General features: G+C 41.5%; 1 protein-coding gene across 2 annotated transcripts in view; it reads left to right on the top strand.

Moving 5' to 3' along the window:
• Positions 1-20,054, top strand: part of SCHIP1 (schwannomin interacting protein 1) — a 670,730-nt gene that overhangs the window by 140,371 nt on the left and 510,305 nt on the right. For both annotated transcript variants that reach the window (XM_019731976.3, XM_074327035.2), the window contains exons 2-3: positions 8,707-8,771; positions 13,955-14,035. In XM_019731976.3, the coding sequence (XP_019587535.3) occupies positions 8,707-8,771; positions 13,955-14,035 (146 nt within the window). The remainder of the gene's footprint in view (positions 1-8,706; positions 8,772-13,954; positions 14,036-20,054) is intronic.

The raw sequence follows: 20,054 nt of genomic DNA on the forward strand, positions 1-20,054 counted from the left end.
ATAGATGATGTATTTACAGAATTGCACACTTGAAACTTACGTAATTTTACTAACCATTGTCACCCCAATAAATTTAATTTAAAAAAGAAAGAAAAAAAAGAAATGCAAACTCATTTTCCAATTTGACTAAGCAAAAAAAAAAATCTCATTTGGACAGCACTGTCACACTACAATGAAATGCATTCCAGAATTAGGCATAAACAGTTTGGGAATTACGTGTTGTTCTGATTGCCTGCATTTGTTCTTATTCTTTGGCACAGGAAACCTGGACTGAGTGTGTGGACTCACTTATCCACCTTTGCTGTTCTGTTTGCATTCTGAGTGGTGTTTATTTGTTGGCTTGTGTGCTTATTTGCACTTGACTTCTCAGCTTGAAGCTCTAGGATTTTTTTTTTTTCCCCAGAAGGCATAAATATATAAGATGCAAAAATATCTACACCCTAGTGGTTGTATCTAGTATTTCAGTCTCAGCTGAGTTTTCATAGTTATTCTGCTGTTAAGCTGAATTAACTTTGAGTAGAGTGAGCACTTTAAAATTATTATTAATAGTATTTTAATTTCTCATATCCTAGATTCAATGGAAATGGTTAGACTTTTTGTAATGAGCTGGATCTTCGTTCTATAATAACTTCAGAATGTCTGTGATCTTGAACTAGCAAAAGATCTTGAGAACATGCACAATTTTAGGGAAAGGAAAGGAGGGGCATTTAAGCCTAAAGGGTATTTTTCAATGTAACACTGAGCTGGCTCATCCTGCCTGACAGTCCTGGGTCCACTACAATCGATCGTCCAGTACAGCTGGATGGAGTGTGCATGTGTTATGCAGATTAGGACAAGGGGTTGGCTTGGGTGATCTGGTTGTAGGTGTGCCCTTCCAGATGGGTACCACTGCACCCATCTACTCCAGGAGACTCTCAGGGACTGAAATCAGCTCAGCTCCAAGGTGCCCAATGACTTAAACAGTCATAACAGGGTTTTTACTTAATATGTTTCTATTTGGCATCTGTTAAAATGAGCTCAGGTGTTTGGCTTTCTCAGAGTTGGCAGTCAAAGCCTTTTTGTCCTAACGTCTGTGAACATAACCTGGTTGGTCAAACAAAAATAAAGAATGAGCTATCACAGCGATGCTCATGATCACATCTTATGTTTATAAGTTTATAAGTTTCACTATGTATGAGACAGCAAATAATAATGCCATGGAGAATTCCCCTAGTGAGGCCAGAATTACCTCACTCCGTGATTGTCACCATAAAAATCACAGCCCCTCTGGATCTTGTCAAACATTCAAAATGTCCTGAAAGTGCTGGAAACAGGCAAATCTCTTTTTAAGTCTACTACCTCATCTGAGTGTATGCCTCATGTGCCTATAACTTACCTGAATGAATTCTTTAAATGAGCTGTTGATGTCCTGTTCGTCACTTTTTTTCCTCCCAAAGAAATTCATGTTTAGCTGCAAGGTAACTTCCCTGTGTGAAATTTACAGGTCTGTCAACCATAAAAAAAACATTAATGCATAACACATAAACACAACGTACACTCTTTTTGCAAGACATGGCAAAAGAAAAAAGAATTTAGTTTCTGCTTTCCAAAGGGAGAAAACATGAATCTTGCATTTTTACTTTTGATGCCTCTTTGCCTTTAAATATATGAGATGACTATTAATGCCCACATTCGCAGCAGGGGCAGAGGGAAATGGCAGTAAATTGTAAAGCACATTTACATTATAACAAGGCCTGTGGAAGCATTGTAATTCACACAGTTATTTCAACAGAGGTTTGGACTCCCTCCAATTTAATTTTCTGAAGTTAGGCTGTGCAGCTGGGTCATTCCTGGTCTAATCTGGGAAATGTATCTCTTAAGGCTGTGGATGAGAATGCCAGCCTCCCAGCTGTCACCAAGGAGCATCATTTACAGTCACTGAGGTCCGAGGGCAGAGCATCAGAATCTCTTTATGTGGACACAGCAGCCTAGCTAGCTTCATAAACTCTGTTGCAAAGAGCAATAATCAATATTTCATGTTTAATGATGCAGAGCTAAAATTAGTATAGATTTTATGTCTTCTACTTTTCCAAATTATGCAAACATTAGTAACCCCGTTTTTAGTGTGGTTACTACACTTTCATTAAAAAACAGGGTGATGGGGGTGGGGGGGGGGCAATGAGGAAACCTGGTGATATTTAATTGAGTGATTGAATAGTCCAAAGTGTCAAAAGTAATGTTGGCATTTAACTTTTGTTCAATAGCTACCCTTAGGTTAATATGAAATCATTCCCAATACAAAAAATGATGTATGTAAGTGCACAGGCTTTGTCACCCATAGCTACACAATGAGGTAAATTGTAGATTATTTCCACATTTTTAGTTACTCAAATGCTCTGGAATATCCTGAGAATAAAATGGCCAGGGCATAAGTCAGAAAAGTTAAAAGGCTGACATTTAGACAGAAGTACAGTTTAGAGAAAAAGCAGTTTTGTGTAGATTTCTGATTTTAAACTCGTCCAAAGAACATAGCCTGCTTCTTTCAACAGTAGAAGTGGAAGAGGACAGAAAAAAATCAGAAGAGTGTTTATAATTGGGTAGGTTAAGGGGCTGACGAAGTGGCCACAGTGACAAGCGTATCGTACCTTTCAGCTGTATTCTCCTGTTTGTGACGGAAGCGAAACCTGCAGGATTAAGGTGTGGAGGGGAAGCCAGACACAAAGTAACAAACCCAGCATCCACCATCCAGTCTGACAGTTCACACCCACGTCACTTCCAAATCAACACTCGTGATGTGGGAAGCTTGGCTTTGGCAAGTAGTTAATCAGTGATCCCCCCTCACGGTACAGCCTACATTTTGCAGTCACTCATAACACAGATTTCATGTGGATAATGGGATTACAGAATATGGAATGCTACATGTCTAGGTTGTGCTTGAATAATTCAACTTGTAATTTGCAGAGGGACTTAGCCCAAATGTCAAAAAAGAGGGAAGTTAAACAGAGCATGGTAGAAATTGTCCCCTCTTCTGGTAAGTCAAACTGAGCCAAAAACTTGGGGTTAGGCCCTTGAGTTGACAACTCCTCCTATAGGGATCAAACAGGCATGTTCTATTCATTAATGTGATTGATTAATATTATTAATTGAATTTGTTGGACTATAGAAAAAGAATTGCAAGGGTAGGGCAAACAAAAGCAAATTTAGGATTTTTGAGGCATGTCAACCAGAGTCCAGGGAGAGAAGACAGATGACTTACTTAGAAGAGTGATTGAAAGAGTTAATGAAGTGACTACATAGATATGGGCAGAATTTGGGAAAATCACAAGTGATGGTGAAACATCTGGGGCTATCAATAGCTGGAAGGGGAAAGAAGAGGGAAGGGAGGGGAAGAAAGGCCTTGGAGAGGTGAGAAAGAGGAGCGGTTATGGGAATATGGCAAGAGCCACCGTGTAGCAGAGGCCACCCCCTGGGAGCTGTGTCCTTCGGTTATGCCAACCTGTGCTCCAGTCAGGGAGGGGCAGCAGGGAGAATAAATAGTCCATCTTCTCTCTTCTGCTCCCCGCTGATTTCCTGCCAGTTCCTCCCACTGCTCAAACTCTATCCAAAGCCCCAGAACAAAGGGGCCGGGTTGATAAAGTACAAAGAGAGCACAGAGGAGAGTGGCGAAAAGTGAAGAGTATAAATGGGGAGATGTTGGTCAAGGGGTACAAAGTTTCAGTTATACAAGAGGAATAAATTCTGGAGATCTAATGTATAGCAATGTATTACAGTTAACAGTACTGTAGTATATACTTGAAATTTGCTGAGAGGGTAGATCTTGAGTGTTCTCACCACACACACACACACACACACACACACACACACACACACGAGAAAATGGTAACTGTGAGGTGACGGATATGTTAATTAGCTTGACTGGGATTGTTTCAGAATGTATACATATATCAAATGTACACCTTAAATATATACAATTTTTAATTGTCAATTATACCTCAGTAAAGCTAGAAATATGTTAAATAAAAAAGAAAGCTACAGAATGATTTAAAAAAGTATATCTAGAGGGGCAGAGAAGACTCAGCAGAGGACATACGATTTCTTGGGATTTGGGGGGCATTAAGCTACTAATATTTCTTTTCATCCCAGTCTGATCAATGCATTCAATTCATTTATTCAACAGGTATTTATTAAGTACCTCTTAATTGTCTCATTTGGGAAATAGACACCTCAAGGTGAATAAGTCAGCATCCCTGACCTTGAGGAGCTTAGTGTGGGTAGGGGGAGGCATCAGGTAAAGAGGTAATGCTAAAATAGGGATCGCCACAGGTTGTTGAGGAAGCAGGGCTGGGTACCCCACCCTCCTGTTGAGTTTGGAAAGCCTGTGTGGAGGAGGGAAAAACTGGAAGCTTTGTGAAGGAAGAATGGGAGTTGGCCAATAGAAAAGATGGAGACACACTGTCCTCAAATGTCTATGAAAAGAGCATGTGGGTCCCGGGATTGTGTGAAGTTTCATATGACCAGATGCGAAGAGGGAGTGTGTGTGGCAGGGCATGGCAGGTAGAGCCGGGAGAGACCACCTGGCCTGGTGCACCAGACCTGAGACCCTGGAATCCATCTGAAAGCACCGGGGCTGTGTTGGTTTCTAGTAGGGAAATGGCATTGCTAGATGTGAAACCAGAGGCAAAGAGGACTAGTGGAAGAAACCAGCGAAGGGATAGACCAATTTGTATGGTTTTAATGGTAAATTAAAACAAAACTTTCAAAGAGTAAAACTCCGAGTGAAGATCTCTTGAGCAAGCCATCTACCTTATCCATCTCTGAGAAATGAGGACATGCTTTGGAACTTCCAGGCCAATTGAATAGAAGTGTTTTTGTATAGTTAGCTTAAATAACCAAATGATGAAATCAATCCTCCAAATTGTCAGCAGAGCAGCTGTTCAGAAAGCTCTAGTTAGTCATTGACCTTATGTTTAATATGATTTCCTAGAACGTGGATAGTCAGATTGAATAAAGTACCGCTTCAAAGCCCTCCCCACTCAGCAAGCTCCCTGCGATGAAAGAACCAAGGAAGAGAGTGGTGGACAGAGTGCAAAAGCCCTTTCCTTCCTGCTCCCAAAATCCCCAGGAAAAAAGAAAAGAAGAAAGCATGCCACAGACACATCTTAGAGAACAGAGTGCTGGGACTACCAACAACTCAGTCTCTTTCCTAATCATAACGCAGGGGGTAAAAGAGAAAACATTTATGACCTAAATATCATCCCCTGGTTTTCAACAATAACTAAGGATTCTTATCCAACTTACTTCATTTTTGGACAGTGGCTTCAAACTTGACCTTTTGTATGACCTGGATTTGTTGCTTATGTCACTGGAGGTGGGATAGGATATGATGAACAATAAGGTAAGAGGGATGGAGGGTTGGGGGAAAATAGATAGAGATGGAGACTTATTCTTAGAAAAAGGATCCAGTGTCTGTGGTGCTGAAAAGTTTTACCTTGAAAATAGAATGCCATGTATACAATTGGAAGGATGCTCTATCATCTATCTATCTATCTATCTATCTATCTATCTATCTATCTATCTATCTATCTATCTATCTATCTATCTATCATCTATCTACCTATCATCTCTATATTCCTACCCATTTATCATATATTCTGCCTATATAGCACTTGCTTCTACTTACTGTGAAAAGCACACATGTAAGAGAGTTAAAATAAAAATGAAGTTCGCACATCAAGTACTGAAGGGGGGGTATAATTGTAATAACTTCCTGGAAAGAATAGTTCTGGTAATTGAATATTTAATTTAGCTTAAACTTCTGGCAGCCAAGACAAAATAAACAACATCTGTAAAACTTGTAAGTGGTTATTATTGATGAAAAGAAGTGCACTATTATATCCAAAGGAAAAAATATCCCCTAGTACGAAATCCTAAACTTTTATTCTTTTTATAAGAGAAAACCTGTAGCAAAATGTACAGTGTCTTATACAGCAATTTTGCAGAAGATGCAGAAATGTTCTTCATATGAACTTTGTTATACCAATGTTGGATATAAAAGCAGCAGCCTTCAATAAAATGGAACTGAAGCGTATAACCTGTTTCATCCATGAGTCTTCTGAATATGAATTTTTTTTAAGACACTGCCAAAGTAAAATAAAAATAAAATAAAACAAAAAGACCAGAACAACACCTATTCCGTTCTGCACTTTTATAGTTCTATGGCTCATCTAGTTAGGATTTTGAATTTAGTAGCCCTAGGCTATGGCTCACACTGTCACTTCTGAGTTAGGATTCCTTCTGTTGTAAAAAAAAAAAGAAGAAGAAGAAGAGGAAGAGGAAGAGGAAGAGGAAGAGGAAGAGGAAGAGGAAGAGGAAGAGGAAGAGGAAGAAGAAGGAAAAGAAACAAAACAGAAATCTCAACCAAAAGTGCTTTAAGCAAATGAGAGTCTCTTGGCTCCTGAAACCGAAAAGTCTCTCACGAACCTGGTTTCGCGCTCCTGTCTGACCCGGAACTCCACAGCATCGCTAGGGCCCAGGTCCTTGGCTGTTTTCCTTGGCCTCCATCCGCTTTGCTGTGTTCTCTTTTTCCTCCAGTTAGCATTTCTCCCAACAGCACACACTTCTGGTACAGTTCCAGGGTCCCTCACATTTTAAGATTCTATGCTCTAAAATTCAGAGGAAGAAAACAAAATTTGTCTCCAATTACTGAAGTGCTGTTTAAACAATGAACATTGACCAAGTAAGTCAAAATATCATGTCGAGTAAATTAAGCCAGACCCAGAAGCATAGAAAATATGTTATATGAAATTCTTAAACAGGCAGAATGAATCTACAGTGACAGAAATCGGAACTGGGGTGCCTGTAGGAGAGTGCAGTTGACCTACAAGGGTAGAAAGGAACTTTCTAGAGCAAGAGAAATGTTCTATATTTTGTGTTGGGTGGTGGTTCTACCATAGTATTCATTTATCAAAACTTATTTTACTGCACACTTATGATACGTGCATCTCACACACTTAAACAAGCCCAGGTACTAAAAGTACATGCTGGCTGATGTAGGGACAAGTGAGTGAAGTGGGATAATGGGAAATGGGGACACAGGAGTCTCCCACTGTTGGCTTAGACCAGACTGAGAAGTGGTGGTCAAGTTCCGGATTTCTAAGCTGGGGCCAAGGTTAGCTGACTGATTGGCTGTGTATCATGAGAGAAAGAAGGGAATAAAGGCTGACTCCTGGGTTTTGACTCTGTGCATGTAGGTGAAGAGTGATGCCATTTACTAAAATGAGGCAGAAGAGGGAAGTTTGGGTGAGAGGATATGGACAGGGAAATCAAGACTTGGGGGTTGAACTTGTAATGCCTGTCAGACATGCACATGAGCTGTCAAGTAGGTGTATAAGATGGAGTGTAAGGACAGGTCAGGTGCAGATATAAATGTAGGGTTGTGGGACTGGAGAAGACCTGAGGAGTGAGGATAGATAGGGACGAGAGGAGGACAGACCGCTAGCCTGCTCTCAGAGGAGCTAAGGGTTTGTAGGAATGAGGAGCAACTGGAAGCAGCCATGAGGAGCAAGAGGGGTGCCCCCCCTCCTTCAGACTGTGTAGTGGATCACACGTGGGGAAGAAATGGCTGCCTCGTAAGAGGACTGCAGGGGAGAAGGGTGGTCAGGGACTCAGCCAAGTTTGTCATCAGCACAATCCTCGATATCCTTAAAACTCTTTTCTAAACAGTGCTTTGATCTCCTTGTTCTAACAAAAACCTAGCTGTCCTTAGAACATCGAGGCAGGGTTCAGTAAAACAAAATAATTAAGGGACTGTTGAAATAAATTGATGAGATAGAGGATTTTGCTGATCACAGACCGTGCATTCCAAAGGGCTCAGTGGAAAGGTCGGAGGGATTGGGAAGAAGTGGGTGATTGGCCTGAATTCTGGGATGTAAAGTTAAAGAGATTGAGCAATGGGGGTTGCCCTAGGAGACTCGGCTGTCTGGTGGCTTAGAAGCAGGTCGAGACTAGTTTTGATGGTCTTCTAGGGGAACAGAGGAGTCGTTAGTTCTAACTGGGCTTCCTCTTGGCACTTCAGCAGTTTGTGGTGATGAAGCAAGTAGTGTGACCTCAAAGAACGGTGCTCTGCCCAGGGCCAGAGTCCTGTGGGCCTTCCTCAAATCCCCTGGGACAGACAATGAGACTGGGGACAGGTGGTCTCTCTAGGAACCTGGGCCGTCTTCCCTCACACCCCTGAACCAATCACTATGGCCGGGGGAATGGGGTTGCAGAGACTATGGATGCTTGGAATTCAGGGAAGGGATGTGTGCATGTGTGAGTCTGAGCTCTAGGGCTACAGGAAGAGGTTCCTGAGAGTTACCAAAACAAGAGAGGATGGTTACCGAATGGCTATCCATTCATTAGGCACCCTCACCCAGCAACCAGCAAACGTAATACAGTTGACAGAGTAAACTTGGGAGAGTGGGTGGATTGATAGAAACACATCCCCATTCTAGAAAAATAACAGGAAGCATTATCTTTACTGATGAAAAAAAATCTCATAATTTGACTAGCAGTATTGTATTCTAATTTGATCAAGGATGAAATTGTTTTCTATGTTTAAGTACTTATCCATGGCAAAGCCCAGAACGTTTAATGGTGTGTTATCTCAATTTTGCTAATAATTGTATTCAAATACATATTATTGTACATGGGGTCGATTTGTAACACACTTCTTTTTCCCCCCCACAGGAAGAAATGAAAACATTGCAGAATCCTTTAGAAGAAGTTAATGATGGAAAATATTTACTTGGAAAGTAAGTAAAAAATACTAAAGGAAATTAAATTATTTGTGAGGTTGAAAAGATTGAATGAAAAATAAAAAACTACCTGGCAAGACAAAAATGCATAAGTAAATTTGACAGTTTCGTATGGTTATCATTGTGGTCAGAACCCAGAGAGGTGTCTCATTTGAGATGTAGTTAGATTCATGACTAGTTGAGCTACGATACACAAGCTATACTGATTCACAGAGTAATACGATGCCTGGACATGTCTTTGGTGGTGTGTTTAAGGACTGGAAACTTAACCCTGTCCTGTCATTGGCTTTTAATCAGTGATTACTGAAAGCAATCAGAAATTTACAAAAAGCACAGGGTTACACTAAAACTGATAGACAGAACATGCAAAATAATACTGTCGTATGGAACAAAACTGAGCTGGAAATAAAAAAGCAAGCAAGAAAGAGATGAAATTGAACAGAGATAAAAGTAAAGTCTTCCATTTAGGTTTTTTAAAAAAATTGTACAATTAGAGCATGTGAGATATATTCTGATTTCAATTTGTGGGTAAATGCTTAGAGGTTTTATCTGATGTTAACATGAGACCATGATTTTATATGGCTGAAACTATTACCACAAATTAGACTGATTAGTAGTCATGCATTGTAAAGATAAAAGGAGAAAAAATTAACTATCATTTATTGAGCATTTACAATGTACTTTGTATTAGTGAATGCTTCCAGATGTTTCCTCATGGAACTCTGATTAGAGCCTTTTGATACAGGCGTTGTTATTTCCATTTGACAGACGAGGAAAGGCTCAGAGAGCTTTCAGCACTTGTGCAAGTAGCCTCAGCCATGAGGGATAAGGAAGGATGAGAATCAAACCCAGGTTCCAATGCCACCAGTGCCCCTGCTCTCAACCACTCACTGAAATTCAAATGTCAAGGCCATGGGGTGTCACGCTTGGCTCTGGGCACCACATTTTAAAGGCATATTGACATCCCCAAGACACCAGAGGAGATCGGTTAAAATTGTGAGGGTTCTGGAACCATGTGAAACTACCACAAAGAGCTGAGGGTGTATTCCTTGCAGAAAAGAAATCTCAGAGGGAGCATAATGGTGATCCTTAAACATTTGAAGGAGAGCTCCTGTAAAAGAGGGGTTAAGTTGCTGTTCTTGCTCTACAAAGTAGAATAAGGATCAGGGAGCAGGATTTATGGAGAAATAAGTTTGTGACTCTGAAAAAGGATCTGTTTTATAAAAATGTAACCTGCCCAACAGAATGGACTTCTTTGTTAAGGAGTGAGCCGATAAATACTGGAAGTGCCCGGCAAGAGTGTAAATGACCGTCCAGCCGAGATGCTATTGAAAACATTCCTGAAAATGGAAAACCTTGGACTTCATTCCTCTTTCTGCTTTTTCCTAGCTTTGTGAGTCTGGAAAAAGTATTTAACCATCCTGAGCCTCAGTTTCCCCATCTTTAAAACTAAAGATAATAATACTGGCTTGACAATCTTATTGAGAGCGTTAAATGAGACACCTATGGTAACATAGTGTCAGCTCCTTCCTTTTCCATCTAAGTGGGTGCTTGGACCAGATACCTTTTCAGGTTCTCCCAGCTCCACAATTCTAAGAATTTTCTACGTTACCACTTAAAGGACAGCTTCAGCCCTTTGCTCAAACCAAGTTTCTGGGTTATCTATGGAGTGAATTTACCCTTGTTATGTCTATATTCATTAATATGAATAAATAAGAATAAAATGGTTCAATTTCCCTACCCCCTCTCACTACCACCATCATTAAGTGCATCTAAACAGTAATAACTAGAGTTTTTGGCTGAATTGGAAAGATTTTCCTTCCATGGAGATTAGTGTTGTAATGACATTAGATCAGTGGTTCTTCGCCCTGGCGGCGCTTAGAATCACGCAGGGAGTTTAATAAAAATGCCCCTGTGTAAGCTCCACCCCAGACAAATTGAATCTGAATCTCAGGAGGGTGAGGTCCCAGGATCAGTATTTGTTAAAAGCTTCCTTCGTGTGATTCTATTATACTAAGGAGCTGGGGTTGAGAACCAGTGGTCTAGATGCATTTTTGAGTCCTTTTGGTCATTCAATAAGCTCATGTAGCTTAATTCTCTGCAGACACACTTTCTCTGTGGTGTTTAGCACATTTATCTGCTAAATCTGGCTATGCTGGTTTTTCATTATTGATTTTAATGGAAGCAGTGAACGCCAAAAGTTTTTTTCCTTCTAATTGACCACAACTCTATATTAAACCTCTCGCTAACACCAGCATGTATCTTTCCCATCTCTCTGCTCTTAGGAAGATATGTGAAGATTAATGGTACATATGTGGGCTTCTGCCTCCTCCCCCTCCCCATGTTCTTTTCCTCTCATTATCTAGAGGCCCTTGACAGCTAAAAGCTTCTGGAAATGGCCAGTCTCCTTTGTATGCTTATTTTTCCCAGTCAGGATTGAGGAATTCCAGGGATGGGAATTCAAGTTCCCCTCAAAGCACGCAGTCCTAAGTGGTAAGCGTCCCTTTCATACTTGTCTACGACAGAGAAAACAACGGCTGCCAGCCCTAACAACTATACCCATTTGCCTGGAATTCTGGAGATTTTCCTGGTCTGCTACAGGGCAGGGCTATGTCCTTGAAAGCTGTCAAATTTGATTGAAAAATTGGTGTACTTTAAGTGAGCAGATGAAGCATTTCATTATAGCTGTAGCTGACTTAGGTACCAATGTAAATCATCTCAGCTACTTGAAATGACCATAAGTTAAATGATAGTGGTGTCATGGCAGTTGATCAGTGATTCCCCTTGGAACATTACGTTTATTCTGAATGCTCAACAGGGTTTTGTGGTGGGCAGTCGATGTGAAGGGAGGGGAAGCTGAAACTCCGTTGCTCTACTTGAGACCACATCCACATGCAGGGCCAGTCGAGTACATTTGTGTACACACACACACACACACACACACACACACACACCACAGTCAACTGAAGCCAGTAAACAAAGAAGAACAGTTAGTGAGGCCATTAATTAGGAGACTGTTTATGACTCTATTGTTGTTGATGATAGTATTAACTTTGGAAGACCTTAGGCTGACAGCTATTTTTTGTAAATATTAGATCAGGCTGGGTCTTTGTTAGGAAATGTGTGGTAGGTATTTGTAGTTTATAGTTTGTTGAGGATATATAAATTGTGAACCCAAATTAGAAAATTTGTTAATGCAAAAAAAAGTTTCTCTTTATGAAAACTTGAGCTTTTGTCTTTGGTTGCTGCATATCTGCTGGTCTCAAAACACCTCACCTGTATATCTATTGCTGAGTTTGCTAATTTGTTATTTAGAGGTTTTATTGACAATATGTTGAAGTATCTTTGTTATAAGGCTGTTGTCCCTACAAGAACATAGTGTTATAAGAATGAGACTTTACATGCCCACCGACCCTGGATTAGGTCCTTCTGTGTTTCCCCTTTAATAATATCCATCACATTTATAATTAGTTAATATCCATCTTCCTCTGGATTGTAAGACCGTAAGAACAGGGACCACGTCTAGTGCTTTCCCCATTGTATCCCCCATACTTTGCATCATTCCTGGCCCATAGAAGATATTCAATATATCTGTAAGTGAATGAATAAGGATAAATTAATAATGGACCCTGAATACCGACTGCAGAGAGCAGTGTTTTTCCCCCCTGCCCCTCAACAACCCAGAGGGACAATCACAAAGCGATCTTGGGCTGATGGCACCACCTAGCGGCCATATACGAATTTATCTGATCTACAATGTTTTCCCCACCTTGGTTATTCCTTTCTAAAGAGAAGATAAGTTCGTTATCCTAATAATGCCTCCAGCACAATGTTGTTTCTTGTCTTTTTCTTTTCTTTACTATCACCATAATCCTGGTCCTCATTAGGTGGCCAATTTGAACATGCTCCTAAATATTTTCCATATTTTCACTCCCACTGCAGACCATCCTTAAATATCCCATCCATCACATTTTCCTGCTTCAAATGTTTTGTTTCCCTGAGGCAATGTTTTTCACACTGTAGATCACAATCTATTGATGATTTGGTAAATCAATTTGATGGGTAACTTCTGACCTTTAAAAAAATTTGAAATATAATAAAAAATGTCAGAGAATATTACATGTAGTGGGGGAAATAATGTTTCTTGAAACTTTTGTTTCCATTTTAAACACACACACACGCACACATCCACCTTTACCACATGCATGTGTATGGGATTGGGATGTCAAATATTTTATTTTTGAAAACCACAGGCAGTAGAACTAAGTTTAATAAGTCTGATATTAAATTCCTCCAAGCAGTACTTTGTGATGGTGAGACTTGCGTTTCAGTGTGGTTTCCTTAGTTTAACATAATCTCTCTGAGCTTCAAATGTCTCAACTGTGTATTAAGGAATACTTAAATGATAGAGGCTACTGTGAGAATTAAATAAGATATTACTTGTAAAATGTCTATGACAGTGATTTGTATACATTACATGGCCAGTGACTTAGTTTTCTGCTTATGCAAACTTATTTCCTTTTATACTCCTACTTTTATCGTCTACTTCCACCAAATTTCTCTCTTTATTGTCTTAAAATTGTCTGAATATTTCCACCTCTAATAGCTTCCTCATATGTTTTATCTTTCATATCCTAACTTACTTAATTCCTGTCTGTTCTTCAAAACCCAACTCAGGTGCCACTGTCTCCATGAAGCCTTTCTTGACTATTGTAGCACCCAGTGAACTTCTTGTAAGCTTACAGACTGAAAGGAGGAAAGATTCAATGGCACTGGCACCACTGGGGACGAATTAGATCCTCTTTATAACTTACTAGTTGGACATTGCCATAGGATATATAACATTCTCCTTATGTTTTTTTCTCCCCCCAAAATGGTTCAATATCTGCTTTCCTTTCCATTTAAAAGAAAATGATGTTCATGTCTTAGATATGAATGCTGAGCTGAGTGGTAGAAATCAAAAGAACAGGAAGGTAAAGGCAAAACAACATTTTCTTTCTATGGTATGGTTATTTATCCGTCATCCATCAGTAGGAATTAGGACCCCGTTAATAAATTAAAACGAACAAAATTGAATATATATCTGCTTTTTCAAATAAATATAAATTGGTAATATTATTGCTATAAATTGCATTAACTTTCTGGATTAAGCTATATTGAGGCATTACTTCTGTTTGCAGTCACCAGCTGGCCACGGATGTGGAGAATAATATTGAAAAATATCACCTCAATCTACAGCCCTTGGAGTCAAAGGTGAAAATGTAAGTTATTTCAAAGTTTATATTAAAGCATTAGTTTTAAAGTTCTTGTTTTATTAACCTCTGAACTAGTTTGGAGTTTGGGGGGTATAAAAATTACACATTTATTTATTTCATGTTTATGTGTTACACATTATTTCCTCTCTGTCTGAGCAGCAACAAAGTTGTTTTGGGCACACAGCACCATTGCTAGATAGTGTAGGGAATTATTTGATTGTCATCACTTCATTTCTCAGCTCTCCCCTTTTGGGCTGAATACTGTCCTTCAACTTCCACTAGCATTTCCCACTGTCTCTTATCTTAGTGGCTTGGTTAATTTCGTCTTGGAACAATGTGGTTAATTCCACCTCTCCACCTCAGGCTACTTCTTCATTACACTTCCAAATATTGTGGAAAAATATATCTTGTCTTTCGTTCCCACTTCCTATTCTTTTATTTTTTATTCTCTCTTCCTAAGGCCAAATGTGGGTTCCCTTCCCTCACTATCAATGACTATTGCATAAAAATCATGCTAAAACCACCCCATTATTAACAAAAATGAAACTAATAAAATACAAAGTGAGACAGGCATATTATAGAACAAAATGGCAATCTTTTAAAACCATTTTTAAGTAGAGAAGGGGCTATCATAATTACTTTAGAAGCAATTTTAAACTATTCATGCCTGCTCTCTGTCATCTTTTCCCTTTCTGATTTTCCTTTAGGGGGCATATAAAAATTGCCACTAAGGGTGTATATAACACACATACACACACACACACACACATGCACACACACACTCAGCTTAACACTCTGAGAATTAAATGTGTCTGAGAATTTAAATATGTCTGAGCTTGGCCAGGATCACCGATAATTTTCAAAAAGGCCAAACAGGACTCTTTAGAGAAGCCACCCAGAAGAAGGGAGCCTGCAGGTGTACACCTTTGAAGAACAAGAAGCCATTGCTGGATTTAAGAAGTGAAACAGAAATGATGCAGCTATAACATACCCTGCTGGATAAAAATAAATATTAATACACTGTAAATCTATTTTAACCTTAGTAATCAGTAAAAAGCTTGCCTCAGAGTGAGCACACAGGGCTACATCTCAAGGTAAAGTTCAAACATGGCTTCTGAACCAGTTGGGTCCCCGCCCGCCCCCACCAGGAAGCTCTGCATCACACTTCCTAAATGAATAGTGAATCAGGCTACCAAATAGTTTTATGTACGCAGTGTGTCAGCCTCACTACACAAGATGTTTCCAACCCTAAGTTGCTTTATCCTTAGGAATTTTTCTCATAACGATAATGTCCTCTTAAATGAAAAAGTGCTGAAAAGGAAAGTGTGAAAAATTAGAGTGTTTAGTTTGAATGCTGAAATGAAGTTAGGGAACCTCCCTGTTCTCTCTTAGTTTTCATCAACTCCAATATGTAGAGGCAGTGGGGCAGGAGCCACGAGAAGGAACAGGGAAAGAAAAAAATCTCTGTGCCCAAGATTCTAGCCAGCTCAAGAGTCGGGGATTTTATGTGCAACTGGTTTGATGGAGGAGTCTCAGCTCAGTGAGGTGCAAACTGAATGGTTTTATTTCTTCTAATAACTCTGGACCCCATTTCCACTCACTGGAGGGGGATGAGGGAGAGAAAACTTAATCTTGTCCAATAATGGAATTTGAGTCCCATTGGAAAATTTAGTGCAGTTCAGTGACTCTCATCTAATCTGGTTATTGAATTCTTAACTCTCATGATGGGTTAAACATCTCCCCTCCACCCACATGAGACCTTTCCTACAGCTCTGCAGCCTCCTCCCCTCTTCCCTCTCCTTTATTTATTTATACTCCCTCCATCTCCCGCTTCCTTCCTCCTCTCTTGTTGTCACTTCTCCCAACATTCATGTGCTAAACACCAAGGTTGCTCCAGTTTTCTCATTAATGGTGAACACTCAAGCTCCCAGATAGTTGTTTCCTTTAAAATAACCTGAAGGGGCTATTTTATTCCTTGTAGGAAGGGTCATTGGGTCTCCCTTAGTTTCTCCACCAATGGTATCGGCTGCCCTCCTCATTGGGTCTCTTGCTCTGCTGGGTCTGGCTTCCCCAGGATGAGCTTGGCATCCTCACAGGGAGAACCCTGGCACACCCCATCCCTGCTTCCCGAGAGACGTTCTTTAGACCTGCAGAGCATTGGGTATGAAAGATGAACCTTGTCCCATGTTCCCGAGTCACTGTCAAAGGCTTTCTCTTAGGGTCTTCTGACTTCTGTTGGTGGGAACCCGCTGAACATCTACCTTCCTCCAGGGGTTAGAGAGAAGTGAGGTTACTATACCATAAAATCTGCTTTTTGGGAAACTCTCCTCTCCCCTCCCTGACAAGGAGGAGACAGTAGTAGGTTCCAATGAAGGTTTTCTGGGCAGTCCAGACCCTGCAAGCCCTGAGGAAGGACGTGCCTTGTCAGGTCAATCTCTGAACGTAAAAGATAAAGCGAGATGAGAACCGTTCTCAGGTGTGGCTACCCTTACTGTATACCTACACTAGTGGGAACCCCACGGTGGAGTTGGGTGGGTCAGGAAAGGGTCTCAGTGTTTTCTTCACACTCAGGACGACATAAAAAGGAAAGAATTTGATAAGGAAGCCTAAATCTGTATGTAGAAGTACAAAGTATCTGGAAGGAAGCAGAGGACTGTGGGGAAAGAAAATGTGTGGGGGGGTGGGAGGTGGAATTTAGAAGAAAAGTCAGGAAGGGCACATTACCTGGTTCATGAATGTTAAGAGTAATTTTGACTTTTAGACTTGGAGGATCAAAGGACTGCATCAAAAGGGCAAAAGTAATCATAATTGCACAGCTATTAATAACAAGTAATTTTGGGGAGGTAAAAGGCAAGTTTCTGAAGACCAAGCAAATGCAAGCCTCTCAAGTCAGAAAATTCAGCGAAAGCAAAAGAAATACTGAAAGCACGCACAATGAAGGCTCTCAGCGCAACTGTGGGACTAAGGATTAATGTATCCTTAAGAGCCTAGGCTGGAACAAGTGTGAGGGTATGAGGCGCATCACAGGAGCATGGGTTTTAGCATGGCGGCCTGACCGCGGAGCGAGGAACTGGACTCACCGGCTCCCGTCAAACCGCTGCCCTTCACGTCGGGAACACACCTTGCATGTGGTAGGTAAGATCTAAGACACATCTTCCGAGTACAAGCCATCATTTAAAAGTTGTTCATGAACTGTGTGCGATCCTTCTCCTTATGCTTCAACAATACATTTATTTTGTGATGGATCAACATAGAGAAACTCCAAGAGACGCATTTAGCCTAATGTATCTTTTCCATGCAATTGTACCTTCTCCAAACATATTTGAATGTCAAATTGGGCTAATAAAATAACGCCAGTAAAGATCGTCAGGAATACAACATATCACATCCATGAATATGATTTGCACATGTTACTTAAAACCATTTGAAAGTATTTGATTTTTTTAAAGTAATTATAATTATATATTGAGGACCTCCATTAGTCAAATTTGGGGCTAAGTGACCTAGATACCTTATCCTTGACTCCTTGCAAGAATTACAAAGAAGTTGTTATTCCCATTTTGTGGGTAAGCAAAATGTAGGCCAGTGAGTTTAGTATTTTGCCCAAGGCCACGGCTAATGAGACATAAAACTGAGCAAGAACCTACTGGTATATCTTGTAAACACACTTAGTTTCTGGTGTGTGGGGGGGACTCATGAACTGTTTTCCTCCAGTGAACACAGTGGAATCTGCAGACACATAGGGAACTATTTCCCCAGAAAACTGGCAGAGCAGCACCTTCACCCAAACAAGGGAAATCACCTGGAAGAGGCTAGGAAAGGCTGAGACACCGCCTCGCCCTAAACCCCACCCCCCAGCGCAGTGATTCCCAATTGGAAGGAAATTCAAAACCCAGAGCTTCTCCCTGAAGAGAAAAAGATTCATACCCCATCTTGGGCACCCTAACTTTTAAAACTGGCACTGGAGAAACAAGCCCCAACATAATCTGGCTTTGAAGACCAACTGGGTTTGTGCCCAGGAGACCCGAGATCCGTGGGGCTGTGGCAAACTGAGAAACTGCTCTTTAAAGGGCCTGTGCACAGACTCACCCGCCCAGGACCGAGCACAGAAGCAGCCCTTTGAAAAGCACCCAGACTTTTAAGTGAAAGAGACCATTTGCTAATTTTAAAGTGTTCATCTGAGGAGCAGGGGCCTGCTGGGATATTCCCCGGGATGGAGCCTGGCGGGTGCTGCCTTCCTCCGCCTTGCTAAAGCCGGTAGGTGCCATCTGTTTGTTCTTGGTTCCCCACCCCCTTTGCTCAGCAAGTGCCATCCTTGCACTTCTCTGCCCCACTCCAGCCAGTGGGCACCATCTTCAGGCTCTTTTCCTGCCACACTCCCGAGCACCAGAATCTCCCAGAGGGGAACTTCTACACATGTCTGGTGCCCTGGTTTTCACACCTGGTGACCCAAGTTTTGTGGTTGCCACGCAGGGGACTCCCCTTGATTGTCTGGCCCTGGAGGCCAGGGGAGCTTGCCTTCTTGGGTTCCACAGGACAGTAACAATCAGAGACAGTCCTTGTCTGACTCCAGGGCTCTGTACAGACAGCAGACTGAAACACATGCCCAGTGTTTCTGAGGAAGAGGCCTAGTTGCTTGTTCAGGAGCTTTGGCCTGAAGGGCAGGCTTCTTGTTTGGCACACTGACAGGGGTGCTCTCAGGGAATGAAGGCCGGTGCACACAATCTTTGTGTTGTCCCTCTGCCTCACTTCAGTTCACCAGTACCTTCCAGAAAACAGCTATACTCTTGTCTGGTGCCCTGGTTTTAGTGGCTGCCACCAGGGGACACCTCTACACCACTGGCTCTGGTGGCCAGTGAGCTGTGTGCTTGACAGTCGGACAGAGCCACACCGTAAACCAATGGAGAAAGAGTTCTTAACCAGCTACCTCCTCAGGGCACAGCAGGAAGCCGCAGACCCAGGAGCTCAGTGTTCCTGTGAAGGAGGCCTATTAGCTTATCATCCCAGCTGCAGCCTGAGGGGCAGGCTTCTAATTAAACTCACAACTACGGGCAGACAGTAAACCTCTCCTGAGACTTCCTCAAAGGGCTGGCACTGTCTTTGTGTTCTCCCTCTGAGGAGCACCAGCATCTCAGAGGGAGCTGTTATGTGTCTGGTACCCCGGTTTATACATCCAGTGCCCTGGTTTTTTTGTGGCAGCCACCCAGGGGATACCTCTTGATTTCCTGGCTCTGGTGGTGAGGCAGGGTTAAGTTCTCTGGACCCACCAGAAATAGCTCTTGACAGGCTACCACCCCAGGGCACTGCACAGACTGTGAACCGAGGCACTGCCCAGTCTTCCTGTGAAGGACGTCTACTTGCTTGTCCTGGAGCTTTGGCCTTCGGGGCTAGGGCAGGCTTCAGGTTTGGCACAGAGTTAGAGGCTAGGAAGTTGCTCTCAGGGAACATAGGCTGGGGGATGCCATCTTTGTGCTTTGCATTTGCTACAGCTCACCGATATCTCCCAGAAAGGAGCTTACGCACTTGTCTAGAGCCCCAGTTTTTACAGCTGTCACCCAGGGCACATCTCCAGATTGCTTGGCTCTGGTAGACAGCAGGGCGTATGCTTGTGGTCCCACAGAACGTACTGGGGGTGCCAAAAAATGTATACAAGAGGACACTTTGGTCAGCGTTGCTTAAACAGTAGCTCGCCGTAATCAGAAGTGTCTGGACACTGATGGTAACCACTTTGAGCACCTCTGGTAATTGCGAAAGTCAAATCTGACTTGTATTCTTCTTTTGTTATTGGTATATATTGAGTATTACAATTTTAATACAGTTTTCCTTTTTTAAAATGTGTATACATTTTTTGGCACCTTCTGTAGATATATATTCTTTAAAAGCTGCTGCCTGAGTGTCTGACTTCCCATCAGCTGGAATCTAGGTACTGACTGAGATTCTCTTCTTTGAGACACGTCTGGTCTTGGCACCTCTTTAACTATTAGGAGCTATTAAAAGTAAAATAGGCTGCTTGGACAATCACAAA

Source organism: Rhinolophus sinicus, chromosome 17 (assembly GCF_057876585.1).
Source record: "Rhinolophus sinicus isolate RSI-liver-muscle chromosome 17, RSI-T2T, whole genome shotgun sequence".
In the NCBI taxonomy this organism is placed as follows: Eukaryota; Metazoa; Chordata; class Mammalia; order Chiroptera; family Rhinolophidae; genus Rhinolophus; species Rhinolophus sinicus.